The sequence below is a fragment of the Echinops telfairi genome, unplaced genomic scaffold (assembly GCF_000313985.2).
Source record: "Echinops telfairi isolate 266 unplaced genomic scaffold, ASM31398v2 ScPeMD7_7465;HRSCAF=8503, whole genome shotgun sequence".
Taxonomy (NCBI): domain Eukaryota; kingdom Metazoa; phylum Chordata; class Mammalia; order Afrosoricida; family Tenrecidae; genus Echinops; species Echinops telfairi.
Genome location: NW_022111365.1, coordinates 10035589 through 10047137, shown reverse-complemented (window position 1 = coordinate 10047137; position 11549 = coordinate 10035589). Strand labels below are relative to the sequence as shown.

General features: G+C 42.5%; 1 protein-coding gene across 1 annotated transcript in view; it reads left to right on the top strand.

Annotated features, from left to right (window-relative positions):
* WDFY4 (WDFY family member 4) overlaps positions 1–11549 on the top strand; it is a 404997-nt gene that overhangs the window by 367579 nt on the left and 25869 nt on the right. The window contains exons 51-53 of the mRNA XM_004716253.2: positions 4006–4159; positions 5929–6020; positions 10525–10737. Of these exons, the coding sequence (XP_004716310.1) occupies positions 4006–4159; positions 5929–6020; positions 10525–10737 (459 nt within the window). The remainder of the gene's footprint in view (positions 1–4005; positions 4160–5928; positions 6021–10524; positions 10738–11549) is intronic.

Here is an 11549-nt window from a genome sequence, read left to right as displayed (position 1 = left end):
TGATTTTTTGTTCTTTGATGCCTGCTACCTGAGCCCTTCGACACCTGATGATCGCACAGGCTTGTGTGCTTCTTCCATATGGGCTTTGTTGCTTCTGAGCTAAATGGCTGCTTGTTTATCTTCAAGCCTTTAAGACCCCAGACACTATATCTTTTGATAGCCGGGCACCATCAGCTTTCTTAGATCACAACTCTTACAGGGTAGCCTGACAGCTTCCCTAGGTTATCAACAATAGGGAGAATACTAACTTCCAGTTTATACCTAACATTAGAGAAGAGCAAAAAAAGAGGGTAGCATGCAGAATCACTTTGGTGAGATTTTTATTTATCTAAGCAGAAGGAAAGTAAGAATGTAGGTTATTTCCAGAGCCAAATGTTGATGAGTTGTATGTACTGCAACATAGAGAAAGTGCACATTTTCCCACTGGACATTAAGCAAATTGCCTCCTGCCTATTAGCTTGAAAAATCCACAGTTGAGATTTGGAGTAAGGCCTGGTGGTTAGGGTAAATGTCCTATCTCTGTTAGGCAACTTTCTCTGTGGGATTGAATTTTGCTGTAACGAATAGAGGATGGAGTGAAATATTTGACTCCAAAGGTCCTTTCTTCATGTCATCAGCCTCTAACACTCATTCAGTATCGTCTGTATGCCTGGTTGGAAGCTAAATTTCTTACCTATATTATTGTCCAATTTAGTCCTCATGAGACAAGAAAGGGTGCTCTGATTAGTCTTCTCTTTCCTGAACATATGGGAGGACGTGTCCTGACCTGAAGTCCCACAGGAAATAAACAAAGGAGATGGGATGGTGACACTGAGCCTAAAACACTCCCAGTAAATAGAGCGGCAAGTTCTACAGTGGCTGTCTAGAGGGCACAGACTGGAGAAATGGGCATGTTCCCCCCACAACACAGGGACACAGATTGTATGACGAGGGGATGTCACCATGAAGCCATGCCATACACCATGTGCCCTGTGATGTATGGACACTGTGCCAGCAGTGCATCAAGGACAGGGTGGTATGTCTGCATGAGAACCTGGCTGTACAGCACTCATGGCATTTCAGCATTACCTCATGCCTTAGTGATGCAGGTCTGACAACTGATTGGACAGCAGATACTGAGTGATTGCAGCACTGTGACTGCCCACTATAAAGTATGTGAAGTGGTGTGGCTGGCACCAAGGGCTCTCCAAATAGCCTAAGGACTGCCATGTATGGATGCTAATTCCTGGTGCAAGGCATGCTTTTTCCTCATATTCCAATGTTAATAAACGAGTCAATACCCTAATTGATGCAGAACTCTATTGTTCTCTGTTTGCTTTTATAGTTAGACCTTTAACTGTTATTAGCTGCTGCCAAGTCAGTTTTAATTGATGATGACCCCATGTGCGACACACACAACACACACACACACACACACACACACACACACACACACATTCTCTCTTCCCAGTCCTGACATGGCTCCACAAAGTCGCAGTCAAGGCATCAACACTTTCTTGTGTGAGAGCAGCCGTTGCTTTCTGACTTGAGCTCAGATCCAACCTGGGTGGGCCAGAGCCAGGCAGCCAGCACCCAAGTGAGGAAGCAGCCTCTGTCACCGCTATTGTTGTATTTAATAAAGAAAAGAAATAAAGCGCTGTGTTAATTAAGTCACGGCCCATGTGAAGTCAGCTGTAACCAGCCGTTACCAGCAGGAAAGCATATCCTGAACCACCTAAGGTGAGCCAGGCTGGTTTTGTGTAAGACATATGCTTACAGCTGCAGAGAGCTATGCGCTCTGGATCGGTGTCAGCCAGAGTCAGCAGGAGGGTGCCAGGGAGTGCCAGGGAGGTGGACCTACAGTGCCTGTGTCCATACAGGAGAATGATCACTGGGCCTCTTTATTAGTGTCCCATCACACCAATTTGCCTTGTAGGTCAGTATCCCACCTTCTTGTTCCCACCACATTATATGCGGCAGGGACACCAGGGTTGCAGCCTAGTCTGCACTGAAAATTGAGGACAGTTGTCACATGATAGAGATCCTAGAGAGGAAAATAATTAGACAGCATTGGAGGCAGGGTCTAAAAGGCTTAGAACAGTGCCTTGATGAGAATTCTTCAGGGTTTCTAAGGTTGTGACTAAAAATATAAATATTCTAGAGATTCCATTAATTGTATTAGTCAAGTCACGGGTGGTAGAATCAGAAGAGTTGCTGGTGGTGGGTTTGAATCACTGACCTTGTAGTTAGCAACTCAGTGCATAACTCACTACACCACCAGAGTTCCTGTAGACAACTGCATAGCTTTCCCAAATACACTGTTGTATCAAGAGCTTTTAACATCCTATTAATTAGGATGTTCAACAAATAAACAAACAAACATCAGAACACCATTGAGTCACATTGACTCTTCATGATTCTATCCAATGTTGTAATATTTAAGAAAACAAATTTCCTCAACCTTATTCCATGAATGAGCTCCCTCCCTGTTCAGTTAACAGCGGAGCACTTGAACCCTGTGCCACAAGAGCTCCTTAACATAGGATGTCAGGGCTTCACTCCACTTCAGATCATGCTGATGGAGAGATCTTGGTCCAGTAATTCTGCCTCATCACTTGGTTTTCTTTAAATGGCTAGCTGTAATTTTGATGTTGTTTTACTTCTTTTGTTTTGACCTTTCTTACACAGGCACTCTGTAAAACTTAAAGATGCCTCTCTCTTTGCCTCTCCATTTCCTTCATCGGCCCTCTCTTCTTTTTCTCCTTCCTTTCGTTACTAAGAGTCAAGTCCTAGCGGGCACTCATTGCGGGCAGCCATCAGAGTTACGTCAATAGACTTAATTATAAGTAGCAAAGTAACTCAACTTTTTCTTCTAGGGAATTTGGCATTTTTCTTTTTATCGCGGAAGGGAGAAAACCCATTAATTTTGAAACAAATGTATGCAAATACATTTATTAATACAGGAAATAGGAAAATCAGTTATTGCTTCCTTTATAAATAATACAGGCTTAAGTTTTAAAGATATTACTTTTGCTAAAATGCATTAGAAGCTGTGAAAAAATAACATTTTTCTTTGTGGTAATATCTTTAACCAGATTTGTAGCACTAACAATATTTCCTATGTATATATTATTTTTATTTAATACAGCTAATCTTTTTATTACCATATCATATTGTTTCTCAGGAGATTACCATCAGTGCTCATAAAAGCTGCAAAAGGAGACGGGACAATGAGAAGGCATCCATCTCCAGCAGATATAATGCTTCATCTGTAGATTAAATACACAAAGCTCTTAATATGCTTCAGTGAGTGCCGGTTAGGTACATATTTATTTAGACCCTTCCCCCATTTGGCTTACATTTCTATTTGAATATGCTGAAGGACAACATCACCTACTTTAAACCAATAGCAAAGCAACCTTGGGGGAAAAAACAAATCTTTAAGCATCCCACGTACTGTGTTTTGTTGAGGCACCAGAGGTAATGGAATCCCTCTACAGAGAATGACTCAAAGATCTCAGTTGATCTTCAGTCTCCCCAGAAAAACTACTAATCGGGCCTTGACCAATGGGAACCCCAAGTGTGTGGCATCTTTTCCTTCTCAGAAAAAACAAAATAGTCTGCTGCTATATCGATCTGTATCTGAACTCAATTCAACTTGTGGTTCACGCTGTAAACTGGCACAGGACAAAGCCTGGCCTTGGAGTTGCCCCCAAAATTTGATCTTAGGTATGTCATTTGCTTCTGTGACCACTAAACGTCTAGGAGCTTGTCTTCTGCAAAATGGAAATGCCAATTCCTTCCTAATTCAACTGCTGCCAGGATTAACAGTGATTGTTAACGTGTGTTTTAAACAACATGCCAGAGAGCAATTGCGATAAGTACATTATATCTTTATGAAAATCTGACATTTTGTATCAATGACACAGGAATGGATGAATGAACAAATGCCCACACAAGTGATCCCTGTGTAACCAGAGGACTCAAGCCCTTGCTGATGATCATGCTAGCCCTTTCTCCTTACAGGGTGGCAGCTTCGATGTGGCAGATAGAATGTTCCACAGTGTGAAAAACGCATGGGAGTCTGCCTCCAGGGAGAACATGAGTGACGTCAGGGAACTGACACCAGAGTTCTTCTACTTGCCTGAGTTCCTAATGAATTGTAATGCAGTGGAGTTAGGTAAGCGGAGTTCCTACATGAGACCTGAATGCAGTGGGTTCAGTGCCGCCTCTCCTTTATCCTGTCCCTGCTAATCTTATCAAATTCTTTGTTGAGCAAGTAAGCAGCCAAAAAAAAAAAAATCACTATCTACCCATTGATTTGGACTCTAGTGACAGTATAGGACAGAATAGAACTGTCCCTTTGAGACTTTAAATTTCTATGGGGGCAGGCAGCCTGATCTTTTTTGAACGGAGAGACTGGTGGGTTCACACCACTGACCTTGTGGTTAGCTTGTGTAAACCATTGTGCTACCAGGGCTTCCTCAAAGAATCAAGGGTGGCTGATGTGAGGTCATCACTGGGAGGCAGCACCAGAATGGAGGGTCAGAGCTGTGGAAGGACACCAGCTACCAGGAGTGCTCTGAACCAAAGTACCCCAGTGAATGTTCTGCATTTCAAAGCGAGCCATGCTTCCATAGCACTTAAAAAAAAAGGAACAAACCAACCCCCAAAAGTCACAGTGGACCATTCTAGGATAAACTGTGGTTGAAGCCTGGGGCAGGGGTTGGACACGCTCTCTACCCAGAGGCAGGAAGGAGGCAGAAGTTGGCACTGGCCAGGGAGGGAATAAGCATTAGTCCTTAGCATTTTTTCCTCTGTAATATTTTCCTTCAAATATTACATAGGGGCATGTTCCCTGAGGCAGCCATAGCGCACTGCTGCTATACAAGGCGTTCAGTCCTGGACATGTAGAATGCTTAAAACAGACGTATGGAAGCTAGGGGAATCAGAACCCAGGGTTTGGGTCAGGACTGGCCTCATCAGTGTCCAAATCTTCTGACACCTCATGTGAATCAATGATGAGAACCAGACAAGTGTGAAAGTCAGTCATCACAACATGAAGACCAGGGAAAGCAGTCATTCAGGAACTCGGCAGCCAAGAGGAGGGGCAGTTCCCCAGCCTGCTGGATCAGGAAAGGCGCCGGATACTGAAGAGGATCACTGTGGGCTCAGTTTTTATGGGGTTTATGAGTATAAATGGGGAAGAAAAGCACATAAAGAAACATATAAGTAAATAATCAAATTAAGCTTGCACAAAAAGTCAAATAAGCAAACATAAAATTCCTCATGTTAATGAAAGAGATGCTGGTTTCTGTATTTGTAAGTAATCTAGCAAAGACCCAGGTGGCTTGGTGCTGAAGCACTCAGCTGCTGGCTGGAGGGTTGGCGATTTGAATCCACTAGCCACTCCACTGGCGCAAGATGCAGTAGTCTGATTTCATAAAGATGTACAGCCTTGAAAACCCAACGGGGACATTTTCCTCTGTCTTCCAGGGTCACTGTGCGTGAGAATCGGCCCAATGGCAGTGGGGTTGCTTGTTTCAAGTTCCTATTCCCTCCCTCATTTACTTACTCAACAGACTTAAACGGCCCAAATACTCAGATGAGAAGCCTCGTGTACTGCGAGGAAGACATACAGTGATGATACTCTGCTATGAAAGGAAAATGTGTTACTGAAATAGGCGACAAAGAACTAGTATTTCCTGGGAAGCAAGGAGGAGCACTTGAAGGAGACAAAGACATGAAGGCCAAGTGGGGATTCTCAGTAAATGAGAGGGGAAGACACTAATGACCGAAGAGTCCTGAGCAGTGTGACCTGAGCAGAACATACTTCCCACTTGACCTGTGTCGTCAAAAGCCCTGGACAGCAGTGTTTCCATCTGCTAATTTCCGGCCAATTCAGACTTCCATTCATCCAACGCTCCACTATTTCTCTTTCTACTGCAGGCTGCATGCAGGATGGGACAGTGCTAGGGGATGTACAACTCCCTCCCTGGGCTGATGGAGATCCTCGGAAATTCATCAGCCTTCACAGACAGGTAAGTCAAGCTAGGCCACTCTGAAACCCCTTCCTCAAATGAGAGGACTGAGATATAAACTTCAGCTTCCTCTTAATTCCACGGAGGCTTTCTGTCTATGTAACAGGGTTAGAAGAAACAATCCCAGGCTCTTATGTCTGTAGAGCATAGAGAAGGGGCTGGAGTCTGTCCTCCAGGTTGGCAGAAAACATTTGGGTTTGGGCTCTTTCAAGAGTTCTAGTTGGGTTTGCTCTTGTACCAATTTGTTGTGGGAATCACTGGGAGATAGAAAGAACATGAAATTCTTCTTAGATTCCCTAGAGCAGTGGTTCTCAATCTTCCTAATGCTGTGACCCTTCAATACAGTTCCTCATGTTGTGGTGACACACACACACACACACCAACCATAAAATTATTTTTTGTTTGTTTGTTTGTTTAAATCATTTTATTAGGGGCTCATACAACTCTTATCACAGTCCATACATACATCAGTTGGGTAAAGCACATTTGTACATTCGTTGCCCTCATCATTCTCAAAACATTTGCTCTTCACTTAAGCCCCTGGCATCCCTAAAATTATTTTCATTGTTACTTCATAACTGTAATTTTGCTACTGTTATGAACCGGGCAACCCCAGTGAAAGGGTCATTTGACCCCCAAAGGGGTCACGACCCACAGGTTGAGAACCGCTGCCCTAGAGGGAAAATCATTGACTTACCAAACACTATACACGGTTATTTAAGGTTGCCAAAGGTATGCTAAAGAGTGGTTATAGGGCCTAAGAGTCTCCTCCTGGCAATATCCTTTGCTAGGACTGAAAAGGATTTGGCTTATTACCAGAAAAGCTCATGTAGATATAGACTAGAAGCTATTTTATGATGTTTATCCTGGATCAAATACGTGGATTAGGATAGCCACTTGAAAATATGTTTGGCATCATTTGTAATCAACATAACATGAAATAAAACTAGGAGATATTGAGGGTATTTCAATTTTATAACATTTTCTTCTTTTTTATACTCATTATTATTAGCACCCATTCCCCCCCCACCTCCCCTGCCATAACACTAGTAACTATTAATCTAATTACTGTCTCTATAGATTTACCTATGCTGTACTTCATACACAGAAGAACACAAGAACAAAACAAAATAACAAAATAGAGACCTCAATTAAAACGAAATCAGAAAATATTTTTAAAAATAGAGCATATTTAAAATGGGTCAAAAGGGAGAACAAATGATAAGGTGTTAAATTTTAACCTAACTATATCTGCATTAATTTACTTTCCAATGCACTCTATCTGGTAGCATGGTTATTCAAAACTCTATTCAAAAGTCAGAGGGAAATAATCAGAGGGTTCGTTCATATGGACACCTGTAAATAGACTTTGAACTTTCTCTGTCATCCATAGCCTTCTTTAAACTGAATGTTCAGAATGTTCCCCTCCTCCTATTTGTATTTTATTATGTACAATCCTTGAATCACACAGACTGGGGTGCTCTTTCTGTGGGGATTTAGCTAACTTGGATGACTGCTTTATTTTAAGACAAAGGCTGTAAATATTTACAAGCGCAGAAAGCCTAACATTTCTCCTCCAGACTGGCTGAGGGGTGCATTCTACTGATCATGCGGGTGGCAGCAGCCTAACATGTCATCTGCTACACCTCCAGGGCACCTTTTAAAATGAAATTATGTCTCAAAAAAGAATATGGGGGGCGGGGGTGGAGCCTGGAAGTCTAAATAGTGACAAGAAATCTGTGCCCTTTCCTCTGTCCACCTCTCTTGGCAAGGAGAAAAGTCATCTTAATTGATCATTTAGAACAGCAGCCATTCCACCACACACCTCACCCCCATCCACCCCTGTGGTTTTGAGTACTCAGGCCAAGATCAACGTGACCTGCCAGCAACAACAGCCTTACTTCAACATATTCTCAGAAAGACTCGTCCCAGGCCGAGTCAATCTATCCAGGGCTCATTATAGGCCTGACTGCAGGTACCTAGGAGCTAGCTAAGGAAATATATAATCAAACAACCCTCACATTATTGGAAGACCAAAACCAAGAAGAATGGTGCACAGGAAGATTGCCGCTCCGGTGAGGCACAGTGAAAGGCGTGATTCTTCCGAGTCTGCCATGCAATCAGAAGAACAGCTAAGAGTCTTCTGGAGAGATTCACATAAAATATTTTGTGTTAGCTACCACTACAAAAATATGTCATGTGGGAAAGGGAACATCACAGACCAGCCATCTGTCTTTCACTGGACCATTTTCCTACAACTTTTTAAGAAAGCACATTTCTCATATCCTCAAGCTCATTCTCCCTACTTGTCTTTAAAGCCACTTTGGCCAAATAGCTCAGAGAAACACAGGTGGCCTATCTTTCCCGACCCACTTATAAAGCTGAATGCTCTCCTCGATATCACGAAGGCTCATTTAAAGCCGTCACATATTTTCCCTTAGGAATCCTGTACGGACACAGGTTTCTCAATAAAGAAAGTTCACGTTCTTTCCTTTCCATAGATGATAAAGGAAGGGTCCTATACCCGTTGTTAATAATTTATAGGTACTCGAGTGAAGGAAAGGAACCCTAGTAGCATAATGGATTATGCACTGGGTTGCTAACACAAAGTCAGCAGTTCAAAACCACCAGCCACTCCCAGGGGAAAAGATGAAGCTTTTTCCTCTCATAAAGATTTACAGCCTTGAAAACCTACAAGGTCAATTCTGTGTTCTTCAGGGTTGCTGTGAGTAAGAACTGACTTGATGGCAGTGGACTTGGATTACAGTGAAGTAAGGTGTCCCTGAGTGGTACATGCAAAAGAGTTGTAACTATAAGTTCATGAATAGAAGAAAGGCCTACTTCTTCTAAAAAACTAGTCATTGAAATTCTATGGAAAATGATTATATTCTGGTGCACGGGGTCACTGTGCGTTAGAATTGATTCGATGACAATTGGCTTGGTATTTGGTTTGGGAGAAGTCAGATGTGTTTAGGGAGGTTGGATGTTCCCTGAGAGGTTCTGAGACCTGGAGGTTGGGAGCGGGAAATTTACTTAAAAAATACTCCCAACTCCAGTCATAAAGTGGTTTAATTATACATGACAGCAAAAGCACCCATGACTGAAAGAAAATACACACATAAAACGCCAATGCCCAAGACCCAACTCTCTTCAGTACAGTATTAACTGTACAGACTTTTGTAAAGCATCTCATCGGCTGTTTATTTTGGAAAGATAGTGAAACCTCAGAGAAAGTCAATGGAAGAGGGCAGGATAGGGCAGGAAATCTGCCTTGGCTGATTTTTTCTTTTTCTTTTTTGCTAACACAAAACAATAAAGAGGAAAAATAATAAAATAACGGGAAAAATAATTGTTTGCACCAAATGCGCACACCACTGTCTCCACCTAAACCTATAGTGGTTTCCCCATTTTGTAGATGCAGACACTGAGGATAGAAGTATTAAGAATTTGAGGTCAGTGGGATGACAGCTCAGAGGACCGGGACTGACTAGGTGAGCTGGGGCTGAAGGCTAAAGAAGAGAATAGAAACGCATTCAGATTTCAATGTTTTAAAAATCAAGGTATTTTTAACCCTAGGATCCGGGGACAGCCACAGCACAGCCCTCTGGTAGGTTGTGGGACCTCAGCTAAATAAGGGTAGTTGAGCTATTCAAATGTTGTTGCTTTAATAGAATGTTTGGGAAACCTGGATTAACGGAACCAAGTAAAGAGCAGGAATGCTCATGCATTTGTCTGTGCTAATAACTCACTCACAGCCAAACCACCGATGCAGAAAGTATGCAGTGAAATCTCTAACAATCCTTCTAGCTAGATCAGGGTCACTAAGCCATGATCCACAAGTCAAATCCAACCTGCTGCCTGTTTTTGTACATCCCATGAGCTAACAATGGTTTTCACTTTTTAAAATTGCTGGGGGAGGGGGAAGAGGGTGGTGTTAAAAATAATACTCATATTTCATAACATGTTAATATTACATGAAATTCACATTTTGTTTTACATAAATAAAGTTAGAACATGACCATTAAAAAAAAAGAAGAAACGTGAGCAGCTATGTTTGGATTCAAAGGAGGCAATGACTTTAGAGCTTCCACTGCACTCAGTCTCACTTCCTCATGTGCTCCAGTCCAGATCGCCTCTCTCCATACGCCAGGGCTCATGAGAGATCCCCGGGTTAATTTTCAATGTAGTCATTCAGGTTATGCATCACTCGCAGGCCAGCACAATATAGCTATTATGAATTTCAGGGTTAATCCGTGAAGTGAATGAACAAAGGTGGTAGGAACAGGCAGATCGGCTTTGCCATTTGCTGGAAGCAGGAATCGGGATGGGCCTCTCTCTATTGATTAGGCTATCTCCTCCTGGAACCCAACTGCATGCAGGGACCACTACTTTTCTTGCCTGCACATCTCAGTATCTAAAGGGTATTCTCCCTGCAGTATGTGTGGAGGGAGCCTGACCCTGGGGTAGGCCTAGCATTTTCATGTCTTTTGGGTCTTGGTTCCAGGCTCTGGAAAGTGACTTTGTCAGCTCCAACCTCCACCATTGGATAGACCTCATTTTCGGATATAAGCAGCAAGGCTCAGCGGCAGTGGAGGCGGTGAACACCTTCCACCCCTACTTCTATGGTGACAAGCTGGACCTCAGCAGCACCCGAGATCCGCTGATCAAGAGCACAATCTTGGGCTTTATCAGCAGCTTCGGACAGGTGCCCAAACAGGTATGCCATGTCACTTATCTTCTTTGTCAGGAAGTTTGTGAAGCATGAACGTGGAGAGGGGATAAATATTATCTCCTTGAAGAAGAGCAAGGAAGAAAACTGGAGAGGAAAACAGTCTTTATTTTTCTATGCCTTAAATACTAGAACTGAACCTTCACTGCCACTTGATGATGAAGATGACTAATGGATGGTAATAATGAAAGCTACATCCGTCTGTGACATATTTGATATGTGTTTTCTACATGGTATTTAATTCTTATTTTTAAAACAGTTTTATTGGCACTTCATCCACATAATTCTTTTTGTATATCTATTACACCGAGTTGATGTAAATATCCAATGAGTGAAGACACTGTAAGTGCCGGAAATATGTTAAAACCAGTCACTTCTAACTCATGGCAGCTCCGTGTATGTTGGAGTAGAACTGTGCTCTGTAGAGCACAGTCAGTAGTTGCTTTTTTGGAAGTAGATTGCCAGGGCTTTCTTCTGAGTTGCCTACGGATAGACTGGAACTTCCAGCCTTTCAGTTAGCAGCCAAGTGCTCTAACCATTTTTACCATCCAATGTCTCTGAAATATTATTAACACTCAAAAATTATTAAAGATTAGTGTGAATAATTTACTGACTCCTCTCAAGAACTCTGTATAGGAGTTATTTTGTTTTTACAAATCAGAAAATTGAGGCTCAGAAAAGCTCAATAACATCCCCAGAATCATACAATTACCAAGTGACAGGGGCAGAGTTCCAGTCCTGTCTGGCTGGCTCCAAAGCCTCAACTATATTGTCACAGGTTTGAGGATATCTACTAGCCA